At 48.5% G+C, this 18,675-nt stretch overlaps 1 protein-coding gene across 1 annotated transcript in view; it reads right to left on the bottom strand.

The window, feature by feature from the left end:
• The window catches only part of ATP2C2 (ATPase secretory pathway Ca2+ transporting 2), a 132,906-nt gene that overhangs the window by 66,939 nt on the left and 47,292 nt on the right, over positions 1-18,675 (bottom strand). Inside the window, exons 6-7 of the mRNA XM_077453414.1 lie at positions 1,778-1,839; positions 1,087-1,195 (exon numbers count right to left, since the gene is read on the bottom strand). Coding sequence (XP_077309540.1) covers positions 1,087-1,195; positions 1,778-1,839 — 171 coding nt within the window. The remainder of the gene's footprint in view (positions 1-1,086; positions 1,196-1,777; positions 1,840-18,675) is intronic.

The raw sequence follows: 18,675 nt of genomic DNA, 5'->3' as shown, positions 1-18,675 counted from the left end.
CCAGCTCTGATGAAGAAGGGACTGTCCTCGAAACATGTCAGCACTTGCAGACCTGTGTGCCATCTTCCCAGCATACAGGAAGCAAGTACAGCGGTTCTGGCCGTTCTCCATGTGGATATTTATAATGAGCACGTCCTTTATATTGGTTTGTGAGAATGATAACCTATTTCTTAGGCTCCATTCACATGTATATGGCTGCGGTTTTAGTGTGGGAGTCCGGTGCGGTTCTGTTCAGCGGTTCAGGTGCAAATTTTTACCTGAAATCACACCTGAACCAAACTAACTGAAAAATGCAGGTTCAAGTGTAATGCGAATCGAATGTGGTTCAAAACGCATCCGATTTGCGTATATGTGAACAGTGCCTAAACAGTGTTTAAGGATAATGCACTGAGCAGTATATTATATTATATATATATATATATATATATATATATATATATATATATATATATATTTTTTTTTTTATAGATTATTATTATTATTATTTTTTTGGACTACCCTGGAGTGAGGAGGGCAGCAAGGCAGTTGTATACAGTGGAAGTGGATTAATCCAGAAGATACTGAATAAGAACAATTCACCTATATTTGAGTACCACACCTGAACACAGGAGGTTGAATTTTTGTCTGCATGAATACATTCTGAAACGTCACAATATACATCAGCACTATAATTTCTCAGAACAGCTCCACCTTTTTAAAAAGACACCCTTGAGCTCTAGTCTGCAACTTTACATAGGCTGGAGATGACGTCAACAGTCTTCTGTAGGCAAGACTAAGCACTTCCTCAGTCTCCCCTCCCCCAGTGATCAGACTGTACATTGCAACTTCGTAGCAAGTCAGAAGGCGAGAGGCTGCTGCAGAGGCCGATCTGTGTCAGAGATTTGTGAACACAGCCAAGAACTGCACAGGAACCAGGCCCGAGCCTGAAATAAGATATTTCCCCTTAAAATTACCAAATTTACAGAACACGTTGGAAGAAAGCGTCCTTCATCTCTCATATTCTGACAAAAATAAAAAGTTCAGAAAACAAAAAGAACGATGCATTGAATTGGCTGACTACGCCATGGTATGTGTGTGACACGTTACCTCTGTCAGTCTGATATCTGCAGGAACCCGGTCGCCGACCGTCAGACACACCACATCCCCGGGGACCAGCTCCCGTGCCAGCAGGTGCTGCAACTTGCCATCGCGAATGCTGCGGAGAGAGGAGGCACGTTACCATCTATAACCACATAGACCACGCCCCCCCCCCCCATCCAAAAACAAACTGATTTCTGATTGGCTACTTTGGGTCTCTGCTCATTATTTCCTAATTTAAAGAGTAACTACACCTTGGGTTAAATCTTCCGTGATCAATTCTATTGATGAAGATTAAATGTATTTCACATATTTTTCATATGTCCCTTTTCTGCATTTCCTCCCCAGCTGTAAAAATTCATCATTGTCATTTGGGATTCTGTTTATCATTTTTAATTTCTATTATAAAACAAGGTTTTCAACAAATAAGCTTTCCTCTGTGGTCAGCTAACCACACTTTCTGGCCAATCATGTCCCTCTCCAGTGTCACCCAGCTTATTTTCAAGATGTCACCGCCAATGAGCGTGCAGTAGTTGCAGCAATGCATTGTGGGACTGAAGATTTTCCTAAAGACAGAAAGCCCGGCCAATGACATGCCGATCACAAGCGACCAATCATAGCGAGTGCTGGAGATTTACAGAAAATCAAAGAAAGAAAGGGAGGTCTCCTTTAAATTTGCCGCTACCGCCCGGGGACTCACCAGTTGCATTCTGGGGGAACCAACTTGTTTAACTCTTCCAGAGACTTTTCCGAGCGATATTCCTGGAAAAGATACAAGCGGGTCAGGATATCATTTTTTAATTATCCCTCTTATAGGAGAAAATATTTCAGTTTGGGGTGGGACAGGAATGTTGAATCCCCTCAATGATCTTCTTACACACCTTTAACCATTACATGAGGGTCCTGATTAGTCTCACTGATGGTGAATGCAGCAGGTGGAGTGTCTTATCCTGTCCCTCCAAACATACACTATATTACCAAAAGTATTGGGACACCTGCCTTTACACGCATGAACTATAATGGCATCCCAGTCTTAGTCTGTAGGGTTCTAGACCTTTGCAGCTATAACAGCTTCAACTCTTCTGGGAAGGCCGTCCACAAGGTTTAGGAGTGTGTTTGACTAGTCTTCCAGAAGAGTATTTATGAGGTCAGGCACTGATGTGGACAAGGAGGCCTGGCTCGCAGTCTCCGCTCTAATTCATCTCAAAGGTGTCCCATCGGGTTGAGGAGATCAGGACCCTGTGCAGGCCAGTCAGGTTCCTCCACTCCAAACTCGCTCATTCATGTCTTTATGGAGCTTGTTTGTGCACTGCTGCGCAGTCATGTTGGAACAGGAAGGGGCCATCCACAAGCTTGGGAGCATGAAATAGTCCAAAATGTCTTAGTATGCTAACCCCGTCTTGGTATTACCCCCCTGCTAGCGGCCGAGAAAGGGTTAAAACCACTGCAAAGCGCTGCTGCAGTGACGCTTTGCCGGCAGTATAGCCGTGCTGCCCCATTCATTTCAAAGGGCAGGAGCGGTGAAGGAGGGGTATACACACCTGCTCCTTCACCTCTCCAAAGAGACTTTTTTTTTTTACCCTCCTGCCAGCGCACCGCTCCAGTGTGAAAGCCCTCGCGATTTGCAGGCGCTATTTTTAGCGCTATAGAGCCTTCAAAGCACCCCAGTGTGAAAAGGGTCTTAGTGGGTCGTTCACTTAACTGGGGGGTATGAAGAATCCATTTCATCCTTCTCTGTACAAAGAAAGGGAAGACAGAGGTTCTTCTATTTCTAGGATGGACGTCCTGTTTAGTGATGGCCGAACGGTTCGCCCGGCGGTCGTTTCGCGGCGAATTTCCGACTTTCGCCGTCCGCGGGTTCGAACGCCTTTTTCCGTCGTTCGCCCCGGCGGACTTACGTGTTTAATGTATACAAGAACTTTAACCTTTCGTGACACGTTTATCATGTGTTACAGGACAACCAATTGAGACATGACAGCTCATGGACACTTGGACATTCCCCCTAACCTATAAATACACCCGATCCGGTGGCCATTTTACATTCTTTCTTCTGTCACTGTAGGGAAAGGATCCTGTGTGGAGTAGGGACAGAGAAAACGCTAGCTATTTGGTACACAAAAGTTCTTTTCAGGACTGGTATAGGTGTTAGGTCAGCAGCCTGAGTTTCTTTTGTCAGTTTAGATAAAGGGACAGAGCGCTGTATGCTGCTATTTTAGGGACAGCTCAGCCAGATTAGTCTTTCTTCATCATCATCATCATCATCATCATTAGCTGTTACTATCAGGTCCACAAAAGAGCTATTCCAGCTAATCGTTCCAGCCTACTCTTTTTTGCCAATTTGTATAGGGACAGGCAGGAAGCAGTGTGTCAGGCAGTGAGGATAATTTTAAAGACTTGCTGTTACTATTAGTTCCACAAAGGTTCTTTTCAGGACTGGTATCAGTGGTACGGTAATAGGCTTGTACACGTATAATATTCTTTCTTCCAAATATAGAAAGAATATTATACTTGACTGCTGCCCTTCTGCTGCAGTCTGCTAATCATTCACAACTCACTTGTTCCACAAAGCTCTTTATCAGGACTGGTAACTTGGTCTGTCTAGGGTGCTACGGTACATAGGCTTGGGTGCGGTACAGTCTGCTGTTCTGTAAGGACCGCTATCGGTCCACAATACATAGGGTTGCCGTGCACTACTGCTGACCGCTGCCCTATACTGCAGCAGTCCTTCAGCGGTATAGGGACTGACGCACAGTCTGCTAAACACTAATACACAACCTGCTTGGTCCACAAAAGTTCTTATAAGGACTGGTAACTTGGTATAGGGTGCTACGGTACATAGGCCTGAGTGCGTTACAGTCTGCTGTTCTGTAAGGACCGCTATCGGTCCACAATACATAGGGTTGACGTGCACTACTGCTGACCGCTGCCCTATACTGCAGCAGTCCTTCAGCGGTATAGGGACTGACGCACAGTCTGCTAAACACTAATACACAACCTGCTTGGTCCACAAAAGTTCTTATAAGGACTGGTAACTTGGTATAGGGTGCTACGGTACATAGGCCTGAGTGCGTTACAGTCTGCTGTTCTGTAAGGACCGCTATCGGTCCACAATACATAGGGTTGACGTGCACTACTGCTGACCGCTGCCCTATACTGCAGCAGTCCTTCAGCGGTATAGGGACTGACGCACAGTCTGCTAAACACTAATACACAACCTGCTTGGTCCACAAAAGTTCTTATAAGGACTGGTAACTTGGTATAGGGTGCTACGGTACATAGGCCTGAGTGCGTTACAGTCTGCTGTTCTGTAAGGACCGCTATCGGTCCACAATACATAGGGTTGACGTGCACTACTGCTGACCGCTGCCCTATACTGCAGCAGTCCTTCAGCGGTATAGGGACTGACGCACAGTCTGCTAAACACTAATACACAACCTGCTTGGTCCACAAAAGTTCTTATAAGGACTGGTAACTTGGTATAGGGTGCTACGGTACATAGGCCTGAGTGCGTTACAGTCTGCTGTTCTGTAAGGACCGCTATCGGTCCACAATACATAGGGTTGACGTGCACTACTGCTGACCGCTGCCCTATACTGCAGCAGTCCTTCAGCGGTATAGGGACTGACGCACAGTCTGCTAAACACTAACACACAACCTGCTTGGTCCACAAAAGTTTTTATAAGGACTGGTAACTTGGTATAGGGTGCTACGGTACATAGGCCTGAGTGCGTTACAGTCTGCTGTTCTGTAAGGACCGCTATCGGTCCACAATACATAGGGTTGACGTGCACTACTGCTGACCGCTGCCCTATACTGCAGCAGTCCTTCAGCGGTATAGGGACTGACGCACAGTCTGCTAAACACTAATACACAACCTGCTTGGTCCACAAAAGTTCTTATAAGGACTGGTAACTTGGTATAGGGTGCTACGGTACATAGGCCTGAGTGCGTTACAGTCTGCTGTTCTGTAAGGACCGCTATCGGTCCACAATACATAGGGTTGACGTGCACTACTGCTGACCGCTGCCCTATACTGCAGCAGTCCTTCAGCGGTATAGGGACTGACGCACAGTCTGCTAAACACTAATACACAACCTGCTTGGTCCACAAAAGTTCTTATAAGGACTGGTAACTTGGTATAGGGTGCTACGGTACATAGGCCTGAGTGCGTTACAGTCTGCTGTTCTGTAAGGACCGCTATCGGTCCACAATACATAGGGTTGACGTGCACTACTGCTGACCGCTGCCCTATACTGCAGCAGTCCTTCAGCGGTATAGGGACTGACGCACAGTCTGCTAAACACTAATACACAACCTGCTTGGTCCACAAAAGTTCTTATAAGGACTGGTAACTTGGTATAGGGTGCTACGGTACATAGGCCTGAGTGCGTTACAGTCTGCTGTTCTGTAAGGACCGCTATCGGTCCACAATACATAGGGTTGACGTGCACTACTGCTGACCGCTGCCCTATACTGCAGCAGTCCTTCAGCGGTATAGGGACTGACGCACAGTCTGCTAAACACTAATACACAACCTGCTTGGTCCACAAAAGTTCTTATAAGGACTGGTAACTTGGTATAGGGTGCTACGGTACATAGGCCTGAGTGCGTTACAGTCTGCTGTTCTGTAAGGACCGCTATCGGTCCACAATACATAGGGTTGACGTGCACTACTGCTGACCGCTGCCCTATACTGCAGCAGTCCTTCAGCGGTATAGGGACTGACGCACAGTCTGCTAAACACTAATACACAACCTGCTTGGTCCACAAAAGTTCTTATAAGGACTGGTAACTTGGTATAGGGTGCTACGGTACATAGGCCTGAGTGCGTTACAGTCTGCTGTTCTGTAAGGACCGCTATCGGTCCACAATACATAGGGTTGACGTGCACTACTGCTGACCGCTGCCCTATACTGCAGCAGTCCTTCAGCGGTATAGGGACTGACGCACAGTCTGCTAAACACTAACACACAACCTGCTTGGTCCACAAAAGTTTTTATAAGGACTGGTAACTTGGTATAGGGTGCTACGGTACATAGGCCTGAGTGCAGTACAGTCTGCTGTTCTGTAAGGACCGCTATCGGTCCACAATACATAGGGTTGACGTGCACTACTGCTGACCGCTGCCCTATACTGCAGCAGTCCTTCAGCGGTATAGGGACTGACGTACAGTCTGCTAATCACTAACACACAACCTGCTTGTTCCACAAAAGTTCTTATAAGGACTGGTAACTTGGTATAGGGTGCTACGGTACATAGGCTTGAGTGCGGTACAGTCTGCTGTTCTGTAAGGACCGCTATCGGTCCACAATAGATAGGGTTGACGTGCACCACTGCTGACCGCTGCCCTATACTGCAGCAGTCCTTCAGCGGTATAGGGACTGACGTACAGTCTGCTAAACACTAATACACAACCTGCTTGGTCCACAAAAGTTCTTATAAGGACTGGTAACTTGGTATAGGGTGCTACGGTACATAGGCTTGAGTGCGGTACAGTCTGCTGTTCTGTAAGGACCGCTATCGGTCCACAATAGATAGGGTTGACGTGCACCACTGCTGACCGCTGCCCTATACTGCAGCAGTCCTTCAGCGGTATAGGGACTGACGTACAGTCTGCTAAACACTAATACACAACCTGCTTGGTCCACAAAAGTTCTTATAAGGACTGGTAACTTGGTATAGGGTGCTACGGTACATAGGCTTGAGTGCGATACAGTCTGCTGTTCTGTAAGGACCGCTATCGGTCCACAATAGATAGGGTTGACGTGCACCACTGCTGACCGCTGCCCTATACTGCAGCAGTCCTTCAGCGGTATAGGGACTGACGTACAGTCTGCTAAACACTAATACACAACCTGCTTGGTCCACAAAAGTTCTTATAAGGACTGGTAACTTGGTATAGGGTGCTACGGTACATAGGCTTGAGTGCGGTACAGTCTGCTGTTCTGTAAGGACCGCTATCGGTCCACAATAGATAGGGTTGACGTGCACCACTGCTGACCGCTGCCCTATACTGCAGCAGTCCTTCAGCGGTATAGGGACTGACGTACAGTCTGCTAAACACTAATACACAACCTGCTTGGTCCACAAAAGTTCTTATAAGGACTGGTAACTTGGTATAGGGTGCTACGGTACATAGGCTTGAGTGCGGTACAGTCTGCTGTTCTGTAAGGACCGCTATAGGTCCACAATAGATAGGGTTGACGTGCACCACTGCTGACCGCTCACCTATACTGCAGCAGTCCTTCAGCGGTATAGGGACTAAGAGTTTTGTCACAGGGTCATTTAAAAAATGACATGCAGAGGAAGAGGCAGGCCCTTCCGCAGGGGTGGTAGGGGTAGGGCAGGAGCAACAGGCTTGAGCCAAAGTGGGAAGTTGCAGAAGGTGCGTTCAATTACTTTAAAGGATGCACCAGACTTGGTTGAGTGGCTCGCTCAGCCTTACTCTTCTGCACCCTCCTCATCCTCTCGATCTGCACCCTCTTCTTCACTCTCTGCTATGTGCACCCCCAAAGACACTACCACCAACAACACGACCACCACCACCACCACCACATACCTTCCGCTTGAGTCACTGGAATTATTTTCCGATCCATATCAAGAGGACATTTCTGATGCGCAGCCACTCTTGGTATTGGATCAGGAAGAGGAGGTAGCAACAAGCGCTACTCAGCAGTCTGACGCCAGTACCCAGATCAGCCCAAGGAGGAGGTTGGTCCCCGGTGTTGCTGCCTACTCTACTTATAGCGGTGGGGAAGGTGACGTTGATGATGACGTGTCTAGTGATGTCACGTGGGTGCCCACAAGAGAGGAAGAGGAGGGGAGTTCAGAGGGAGATATGGACCAGCAGATAGGGAGGAGAAGCAGCAATGACTTACATTGCACAGCAGGGACAAAGCAGACTGCAAATGTATCAGGAGCGAGTCATCGACCATGTACGGTCACATCTGGCGCTCCCAGGACACCGGCACATGGCTCCGCAGTGTGGGCTTTTTTTAACGTGTCCGCTGCTGACAATAGCGTTGCCATCTGCAATCTTTGCAGTCAACGCGTTAGTCGCGGTAAGCCCAATACTCACCTAGGGACGACCGCCTTAAGAAGGCACATGAGCAGCCATCACCGAGCCCAGTGGGAGCAACGGAACACACAAAGCCACACTGCAGGCTCTCACCGTCCAGCCTCGTCTTCTACTTCTCCTTCTCCTCTCTCCTCACAATTGTCCTCCACTCCACCTTCCATCACGCCAAGCTCACATTTTTCTGCAAAAAGGCAGGCTTCCGTGGGCCTAATGTTTGAGCGTAAAAAAATGATGACGCCGGATAACCCTCTTGCCCAACGGTTGGCGGCTGGCTTGTCAGAACTCATAGCCCGCCAACTACTGCCATATAAACTGGTGGACTCGGAGGCCTTTCGCAAATTTGTGGCCATTGGAACACCACAATGGAAGGTCCCAGGAAGGAAGTATTTCTCAGAGAAGGGCATCCCAGAGCTATATGGCCATGTTCAGCGGCAAGTGAATGTATCTCTGGCACACAGTGTCGGTGCCAAGATACATCTGACCACAGACACGTGGTCTAGCAAACACGGGCAGGGAAGGTATATCAGTTTTACTGCCCACTGGGTGAACCTTCTGACGGCCGTCAAGCATGTAACCCGTGGCACCCGTGTAGATTTGGTTTTACCGCCACGGATTGCATGCAGGCCTGACTCTTCTTCTCCTCCTCCTACTCCATCCTCCTCCCTCTCCTCCTCAGCTGCCTCCTCCTTTTCCGCTGCTAGCGTCTCTTCCACTGCACCGCCCAAGCTCCCCAGAACCTATTCCACATGCCAGGTGAGACGTTGCCATGCCGTGCTGCGTCTGTTGTGCCTGGAAGCAAAGAGCCACACTGGCCCGGCACTCCTTTCAGCTTTGCGTTCACAGGCAGATGAGTGGCTAACACCGCTCAATTTGACAGTTGGTAAAGTGGTGTGTGACAACGGTGCCAATCTGCTTAGCGCATTGAAACAGGGCAAAATCACGCACGTGCCGTGCATGGCACACGTCTTAAACTTGGTCGTGCAGCGATTCCTTGTCAAATACCCTGGGGTCCAGGACATCTTGCGGCAGGCAAGGAAAATCTCGGCCCATTTCAGAAGATCTTACACGGCCATGGCTCGCCTTGCTGACATTCAGCGGCGACACCATCTGCCGGTCAGACGTCTTATTTGCGATTGCCCGACGCGATGGAACTCAACCTTCTATATGCTTGATAGGCTGCTCCAGCAGAAACGTGCAGTTAACGTCTACCTGTATGAACTCTGCGAAAGAAACGGTTCTGGGGAGCTGGGTTTTTTTTCACCGCGCCAGTGGCTGCTCATGCGCGACACATGCAGACTTCTGCGGCCATTTGAGGAGATCACCAAACTGGTCAGTCGCAGCCATGGCGCCATCAGTGACATGGTACCTTATGCCTTCTTTCTGGAGCGTGCATTGCGTCGTGTCATTGATCAGGCTGTGGAGGAGCAGGAGCGGGAAGATGAGGAAGTCGCAATGCTGGATGAATTCCCAGGGGGGGCTACTCTATCTGAGACAAGTCAACAACAGGAGTCTGATGAGGAGTCAGAGGAGGATGGTGCCGGGGCGGATGAGCAGGAGCAAGAAGAGCATGCTTTAAACCTTTCTGGGATCCCTGTTGTGCGAGGATGGGGAGAGGAGAATGAAGAGGACGACATTATCCTGGATGATGAGCAGGAGCCAGGCCACCACACCGCTTCCACTTTAGTGCAAATGGGGGCCTTCATGCTCCAGTGTTTTAATAGGGACCCCCGTATAAAAAGCATGAGGGTCAAGGACCAGTACTGGGTGGCAACGTACTTAGACCCCCGGTACAAACACAAAATGGCGGAAATGTTACCGCCGTCGCAGAGGGCTGTCAGAATGCAGCACTTCCAGGCCTTGCTTCGAGAAATGCTGCATTCTGCTTTTGCGTGCGCTGGCAGAGGAGCAATTCCCACTCCCAGAGAAGGATTTGCGGGTACCAATCCAACAGCGCCTGCAAGAAGAGGCCGGTTTGAAGATGTGTTGGTGACTTCGGATATGAGGTCATTCTTTCAGCCGACCCATCGACAGGTGTCATCCGGATCCAGCATCAGGGAACGCCTAGACCGTCAGGTGTCCGACTACATTGGGTTAACGGCCGATGTGGACGCTCTGAGGAGTGATGAACCCCTAGACTACTGGGTGGGCAGGCTTGACCTCTGGCCAGAGCTTGCCCAATTTGCAATCGAACTGTTGGCTTGCCCCTCATCCAGTGTCCTGTCCGAAAGGACGTTCAGCGCAGCAGGGGGGATTGTGACCGATAAGCGTACTCGCCTAGCTCACCACAGTGTTAACTACCTCACATTTCTAAAAATGAATGAGGCATGGATCTCGGAGGAATTCAACACATGTGATCAGTAGACCATGTATATGTCTATAAACAATTTTTGGAATCAAGCACACAGACCTTCTTAATTCATTTGGCTCACTTCCCTGACCCAAAAAAGCACACCGTACTATATGCCCCTACCCTCCTCTTTGAAGAGGTTGAGCGGTGTCATATTTCTACTGGGGCTGCTTATTATGAGGGGTTCCCACCATCCCTGTGCTGTGCTGACTTCCTCCTGGGTGTTCTTATTATGAGGGGCTCCCACCATCCCTGTGCTGTGCTGACTTCCTCCTGGGGGTTCTTATTATGAGGGGATCACACCATCCCTGTGCTGTGCTGACTTCCTCCTGGGGCTGCTTACGGTGCTGCTGTCAGCGCTGTATGTCACGGAGCTGCTGTCAGCGCTGTATGTCACGGAGCTGCTGTCAGCGCTGTATGTCACGGAGCTGCTGTCAGCGCTGTATGTCACGGAGCTGCTGTCAGCGCTGTATGTCACGGAGCTGCTGTCAGCGCTGTATGTCACGGAGCTGCTGTCAGCGCTGTATGTCACGGAGCTGCTGTCAGCGCTGTATGTCACGGTGCTGCTGTCAGCGCTGTATGTCACGGAGCTGCTGTCAGCGCTGTATGTCACGGAGCTGCTGTCAGTGCTGTATGTCACGGAGCTGCTGTCAGCGCTGTATGTCACGGAGCTGCTGTCAGCGCTGTATGTCACGGAGCTGCTGTCAGCGCTGTATGTCACGGTGCTGCTGTCAGCGCTGTATGTCACGGAGCTGCTGTCAGCGCTGTATGTCACGGAGCTGCTGTCAGCGCTGTATGTCACGGAGCTGCTGTCAGCGCTGTATGTCACGGAGCTGCTGTCAGCGCTGTATGTCACGGAGCTGCTGTCAGCGCTGTATGTCACGGTGCTGATGTCAGTGCTCTGTATTACGGTGCTGCTGTCAGTGCTCTGTATCTCCTGCACCCTCTTGTTTGCCTACCCTGGTCCCTGACCTTCCCTCTCCTCCATTGCCTTCATTAGCTCCATAGTCCTGAATTGTCAGAACAATTTCCCAAATAAAAAAAAAATGCTTGTAGTTATCGATCCCAAATTCACCTCATACATGTATTATGCTATTGTCCAGGTGGTGGGACTACGTGCTACCCCCTAATAATTACCCCGTGGCCGCAAATTCGACCTAAAGGTTTGCGAAATTCGCCTCCCATTGAAGTCAATGGAGCCCGCGGCGAACGGTCGTTTTCGCGAACGTTTGTGTCCGTTCGCGTTTCGCGTTCGCGAAACGTCCCGTCGGAAGTTCGTCCATCACTAGTCCTGTTACAGTGATGGGAGATGACTACATAATAACACAATGCAACAAGGAATGTATACTATCTATTTATATATTTAACCATTTGATTTATTTTAAAGGTCACAATAGGTGACAGAAAACTCTTCGTTCTCCACCTGAACGTCGAAGAACAAACATTCCTGTGCTTGGTCCAGGGTGGCATTGTGATAAATCACACGCGGAATGACGGCACGCCGCGCACACAGCACCTCCGTAAGAAGGTCAGACTGGCACTGTGTGTATAATGAGGGTGAGGAGGAGGACAGCCCGTCCATCTCCACCGCCCACAACACCCCATATACTGAAATACTTCCATCTAACACCTCATTAGAATACCTCGATATGCCAAAATACCTCCACTTATTACAACACATATAACATCTAATAGGAATACCTTCACATACTGAAATACCTCAATACCCCACCCCTCTGAAATACCTCCATATACGACCCCATTGGGTACATTCACACCCGCCCCACCAAAATATCTCCATATTAGACCACCCCATTGGAATATCTCTATATGCCAAAATACCTCCACATACTGAAAATACCTGCATACTGTACCCCCATATACCACCCCACTGGTTACATCCACACCCCGCCCCACCGAAATACCTGTACATACTGAAATGCCCCCATACTCTGCCCCACTGAAATGCCCCCATAGACCACCCACATTGGATACATCCACATCCCACCCCACCAAAAATACCTCCACAGACCACCCCCCATTGGAATACCTCTATAAAATACCCTATTAGAATATCTCTATATACCAGGGATATGCAATTAGCGGATGGACCTCCAGCTGTTGCAGAACCTACAAGTCCCATCATGCCTCTGTCTCTGGGTGTCATGCTTATGGCTGTCAGAGTCTTGCTATGCCTCATGGGACTTGTAGTTCTGCAACAGCTGGAGGTCCGCTAATTGCATATCCCTGGTATATACCAAAAATAACTCCACATAGGGAAATGCCTGACACCCCATATACCACCCACCCCACTGGTTACATTCACACCCTTCCCCACCAAAATACCTTAACATACTGAAATACCTACATACACCACCCCACTGAAAATACCCCCACACACTACCCCACAGAAATATCCCCACATAGTACCCCATTGGAATACCTCTAAATATCAAAATACCTCCACATACTGTACTTAAATACCTGCATACCCTGCCCCATATACCAATCCACTGGTTACAGCCACACCATGCCCCACTTAAATACCTCCACATACTGCAATAGCTCCATTTACCACCCCATTGAAATACATCCACACCCCACCAAAATAAACCTCACATACTGAAGTACATCCATACACTGCTTCACAGAAATATCTCCACATACTACCCCATTGGAATAATTCTAAATATAATGTGGCAGCAGGCAGGTAAAATCACCTGGTTGTATCCAGGATGGGAAATATGTGTGCCCTAGATTCAGGCTTTATGCAGACCTTTACAATTAGAGGGGAAGAGTTAATGAGCCCAGCTGAAGTAAGTGGGCTCATTAAGACCTCTACAAAAAACCCCAGCATGCTTAGGGAGATGCTCCATCCTGGAACCAGTTTTGTGTTGTATAGACTGGGGAGTGTGACACCTGTTCTGTGCGGTGAGTTAACGCCTGTGTGGCAAACCTCTATGACAGGAACTGGGGCAGCACAAGGCTGCTCTCAGTTGTTAGACAGGGAAATCTAAGTGTGTAGTTAGGTCAAGCTGACCAGGATTTATTTTCGTGTTTTATTTTGTTTGGCTATTATATGTATCACTGCATGTAGCAGAAATAAACCGCATCTTTTGTTTTTTTGCACCTACAACGCTGTCTGCTGTGCCTGATTTTGTGTTGTGAACCCATCCAGGGGGTCACACACACCCGCTGCCGAGCTAACCCCTCACAGTTGGTGGAGAATGCGGGCAGTTTTTTTTTTTTTTTTTTTTTTTAAAGGCCAGCATGGAGGAGATACTGAGACAGCTGGCTCTAGCAAATGCAAATCAGCAGCAAACAAATGCGGGTTTACAAAGGAGCCTTGCAGCTCAACAACAGAGCCTTGCAGCCCAGCAGCAGACAAATGCAACTTTGCAGCAGAGTCTGGAAAATCAGCAGAAGGCTCACCAGCAGAGTTTGGAAGCTCAGCAACAAGCCCAGCAGCAGACAAATGCAAATCAGCAGCAGACAAATGCAACTTTGCAGCAGAGTTTGGAAGCTCAGCAACAAGCCCAGCAGCGATCTGAAGCCCGCTTTATAGACCTGTTGCAGAAGCAAGAGCAGAGTTTTCAACAGAAAATAGAGACATTAATACAGCAACGTCCGCAGACCAATGAAGCAAGTGATTACAATAATACCGCATCCTTTGGTGTGAGCCGTTTATTGACAAAAATGACTGGAGAGGATGATCCGGAGGTGTTTTTGACCACATTTGAAAGGACTGCTGAAAGGGAAAAGTGGCCTAAGGAGCAATGGGCTGGACTGGTGGCCCCTCTGTTAACTGGGGAATCGCAGAAAGCTTATTATGACCTAGAGCCTGACCAAGCAAAAGACTATGTGGTGCTAAAAGCAGAAATATTGGCACGGCTGGGTGTCACCCTGGCCGTCCGGGCTCAGCGTGTGCATAATTGGACTTTTCAGGTTGGAAAACCCCCCAGGTCTCAAATGTATGATCTCATTCACCTGAGCAGGAAGTGGCTGCAGCCAGAGACTTTGACCGCACCAAACATTGTGGAACGTGTTGTTATGGATCGTTTCCTGAGAGCTCTTCCTACTGCCATCCAAAAATGGGTAAGCCATGGAGACCCAGAAAATGCAGATAAACTTGTGGATCTGGTTGAGAGGTACTTGGCTACAGAGAACTTGACCACCTCTTCCAGGGACTCACAGACTTTCCATCCTAAGACCAGATCATCCCCAGTGGCGGGTAAGATGACTCCAAGGGGTGAGGGTGGAGAGAGTGAGAGGGTGGGGGTTCTACCTAAGGTCTGGCGGGAGCAGCCCAGGAAGCCCATGCTGCAAGAGACAGTGAAAAAGATTATTTGCTACCGCTGCCGGCAAGAGGGACATATTGCAGCCAATTGCCCCGTTGTGGATGAGCCTATGCAATGTGACTTTATAAGGGAAAGACGTCAGTCGCTGTTTGCGACAGTTGCATGCACTGCCATTCGGGGACCTGAGAAACATTTATGTAAAATGTGTATTAATGGTAGACATGTTGATGTGTTGCTGGATTCAGGTAGCCTGGTAACATTGCTAAAAGCTGAATTAGTGACTACAGAGGTCTCTGGGAAGAACAGGGTGGCTGTTATTTGTGTGCATGGGGACACCCGAGAGTATCCTGTAACTTCAGTGTTTTTTGAGACCCCCAAAGGTAACCTCTCTCATCAGGTGGGGTTAGTGTCTCACTTACCACATGATGCTATTGTGGGAAGGGATTTTCCAAAATTCTGGGAACTCTGGGATTGTCCTGAGCCCCCCATTGGTGCCCCTATAAACCAGGAAGATGACCAGAATTCCTCTGGGAGTGGTGAGGACTCTCCTGAATTTCCCTTGTCTGTATTGGCGGGGGAAACTCGAGAAACTGGGGAGGAGCCAACATCCTCAGATGAAAACATGCCGTCTGTGGAGTTTTCGGATCTTGAGGTTCACAGGGAAAATTTTGCCACAGAACAGTTAAAAGACCCCACCCTAATAAAGGCACGGGAAAATGTGGTGAAAATAGATGGCGAGTTAGTGAACCCAGATAAGACTTGCCCTTATCCTTACTTCACTATGGAAAGGGACCTGCTGTATCGAGTGGCTCAAAGGGCAGAAGAACCCATTGAGCAACTTGTAGTGCCCAAACCTTACAGGAAGTTGGTGTTAGAATTGGCCCATGGGCACATTCTGGGAGGTCATCTGGGGACAGAGAAAACCAGAGAGAGGGTATTGCAGAGATTCTATTGGCCTGGGGTCATGAAGGAAATAGAAAATTATTGTTCCTCCTGCCCTGTGTGTCAGAAGTCGGCACCTATGCCACATTTCCGTAACCCGCTGGTACCTCTTCCTATCATTGAGGTCCCCTTTGAAAGGATGGCAATGGATTTGGTAGGTCCGATAATGAAGTCCGCCAGGGGCCATCAGTACATTTTGGTTATATTGGACTATGCCACCCGTTATCCGGAAGCAATTCCTCTCCGAAATACCTCGGCCAAAACCATAGCCAAAGAGCTATCTCTTGTTTTTAGCCGCGTGGGTATTTGTAAGGAACTGCTTACGGACCAAGGTACACCCTTTATGTCCCGGGTTATGAAAGAATTATGCAAGTTGTACAAAGTGAAGCAATTGCGTACATCTGTGTATCACCCCCAAACAGATGGGTTGGTTGAAAGATTCAACAAAACCTTAAAACAAATGTTAAAGAAGGTGGTGGATAGAGATGGAAAGAATTGGGACTGTCTAATACCCTATCTGATGTTTGCCATTAGGGAGGTACCCCAATCCTCTACGGGTTTCTCACCCTTCGAGTTGCTCTATGGGAGACACCCAAGAGGGCTGCTGGATATCGCCAAGGAAACTTGGGAAAATGAGAGTTCTCCTCACAGGAGTGTGATTGAGCATGTCGCCCTGATGCAAGATAGAATTGCACAGGTAATGCCAATTGTAAAGGAACATTTAACCCAAGCGCAGTTAGCACAGCAGAGAGTGTACAACCGTGGGGCCAAGACCCGTACTTTTTCCCCGGGGGATAGGGTCTTGGTGCTAGTCCCTACGGTTGAAAGCAAATTTCTGGCCAAATGGCAAGGTCCATATGAAGTAATTGAAAAAATTAGTGAGGTGAACTACAGGGTTAGACAGCCAGGAAGGCGAAAGCCGGAGCAGATCTATCACGTCAATCTGCTGAAAGCCTGGAGGGATAGGGAATCCCTAGTCGCAGAGACTTTGTCACAAGTACAGCCTGATTGCTTAGTTCCTGAGGTTGGAATAGCAGACACCTTATCGAAACCCCAACAACAGGAGGTTAAAGAGTTTGTACTTCGTAACAAAGAGATTTTCTCTGAGCTTCCGGGACAAACATCTGGCGTAGAGCATGACATTATCACCCCGCCAGGAGAAAGGGTAAAACTAAAACCTTATAGAATACCAGAGGCCCGACGGGAGGCAATACGTGGGGAGGTTCAAAGGATGTTGGAATTGGGTGTGATAGAGGAGTCCCAGAGTGACTGGTCCAGTCCTATCGTACTAGTGCCCAAACCTGATGGGAGCTGGCGGTTTTGTAACGATTTTCGACAATTAAATAAAGTTACAAAATTTGACACCTACCCCATGCCACGTATAGATGAGTTGATTGACCGGCTGGGAACAGCCCGATATATGACAACTCTTGATCTCACCAAAGGGTATTGGCAAATTCCCCTGGCCGAGTCGGCCAAGGAGAAAACTGCGTTTGTAACCCCAGATGGGGCATTCCAATATAAGAGAATGCCGTTTGGGTTACAGAATGCACCGGCAACATTCCAGCGGAAAATGGATAAGATTCTGAGGCCCCATCAGAAATATGCTGCAGCTTACCTGGATGATGTGATTATCCATAGCACAGACTGGGTCTCACATTTGCCGAAAGTGCAAGCAGTCCTAGACTCTATCCGGGAAGCTGGGTTTACGGCCAATCCAAAGAAGTGTACCATTGGACAGGAGGAGGCCAAATATCTTGGGTACACTATTGGGAGGGGGGTGATAAAACCCCAAGTCAATAAAGTCGAGGCCATACAGAGTTGGCCACGTCCCAACAGCAAGAAACAGGTACGAGCCTTTCTGGGAATCGCTGGCTATTATCGACGATTCATTCCCCATTTTGCTTCTCAGGCTGTGCCCCTCACCAACCTGACAAAAGGGAAAGAGTCTGTCATGGTTAAATGGTCCCCAGAGGCTGAAGAAGCATTTCAGTCCTTAAAAACAGCCTTATGTAGCCAGCCAGTGTTGTACTCACCAGACTTCTCTAAGGACTTCGTGGTACAAACTGATGCGTCAGACGTTGGGTTAGGAGCAGTGTTATCCCAGGTCTGGAATGGGGAAGAGCACCCAGTCATTTACCTCAGCAGGAAGTTGAAGTCCCATGAGGTAAATTACGCCACGATTGAGAAGGAATGTTTAGCAGTGAAGTGGGCTCTAGATTCCCTTCGGTACTATCTGCTAGGTAGGCACTTTGACCTGGTGACTGACCACGCTCCTTTAAAGTGGATGGCTCAAAACAAGGAGACCAACAGAAGGGTAAATAGGTGGTTCCTGGCCCTACAGGAATTTAACTTTACAGTTAAGCATCGCCCTGGTGTTAAAATGGGGAATGTGGATGCTTTGTCTCGGATACATGCGTGTCTGACTGCTTGTGTTACAACCCCAAGGTTGAAACAAGAGGGGGGGGTATGTGGCAGCAGGCAGGTAAAATCACCTGGTTGTATCCAGGATGGGAAATATGTGTGCCCCAGATTCAGGCTTTATGCAGACCTTTACAATTAGAGGGGAAGAGTTAATGAGCCCAGCTGAAGTAAGTGGGCTCATTAAGACCTCTACAAAAAACCCCAGCATGCTTAGGGAGATGCTCCATCCTGGAACCAGTTTTGTGTTGTATAGACTGGGGAGTGTGACACCTGTTCTGTGCGGTGAGTTAACGCCTGTGTGGCAAACCTCTATGACAGGAACTGGGGCAGCACAAGGCTGCTCTCAGTTGTTAGACAGGGAAATCTAAGTGTGTAGTTAGAGGTCAAGCTGACCAGGATTTATTTTCGTGTTTTATTTTGTTTGGCTATTATATGTATCACTGCATGTAGCAGAAATAAACCGCATCTTTTGTTTTTTTGCACCTACAACGCTGTCTGCTGTGCCTGAT

Source organism: Lithobates pipiens, unplaced genomic scaffold (assembly GCF_037356315.1).
Source record: "Lithobates pipiens isolate NorthernLeopardFrog02 unplaced genomic scaffold, aLitPip1_a1.2 Scaffold_10, whole genome shotgun sequence".
NCBI lineage: Eukaryota > Metazoa > Chordata > Amphibia > Anura > Ranidae > Lithobates > Lithobates pipiens.
Note: the sequence above shows the minus strand (reverse complement) of the source record. Positions and strands in the feature narration are given on the sequence as shown.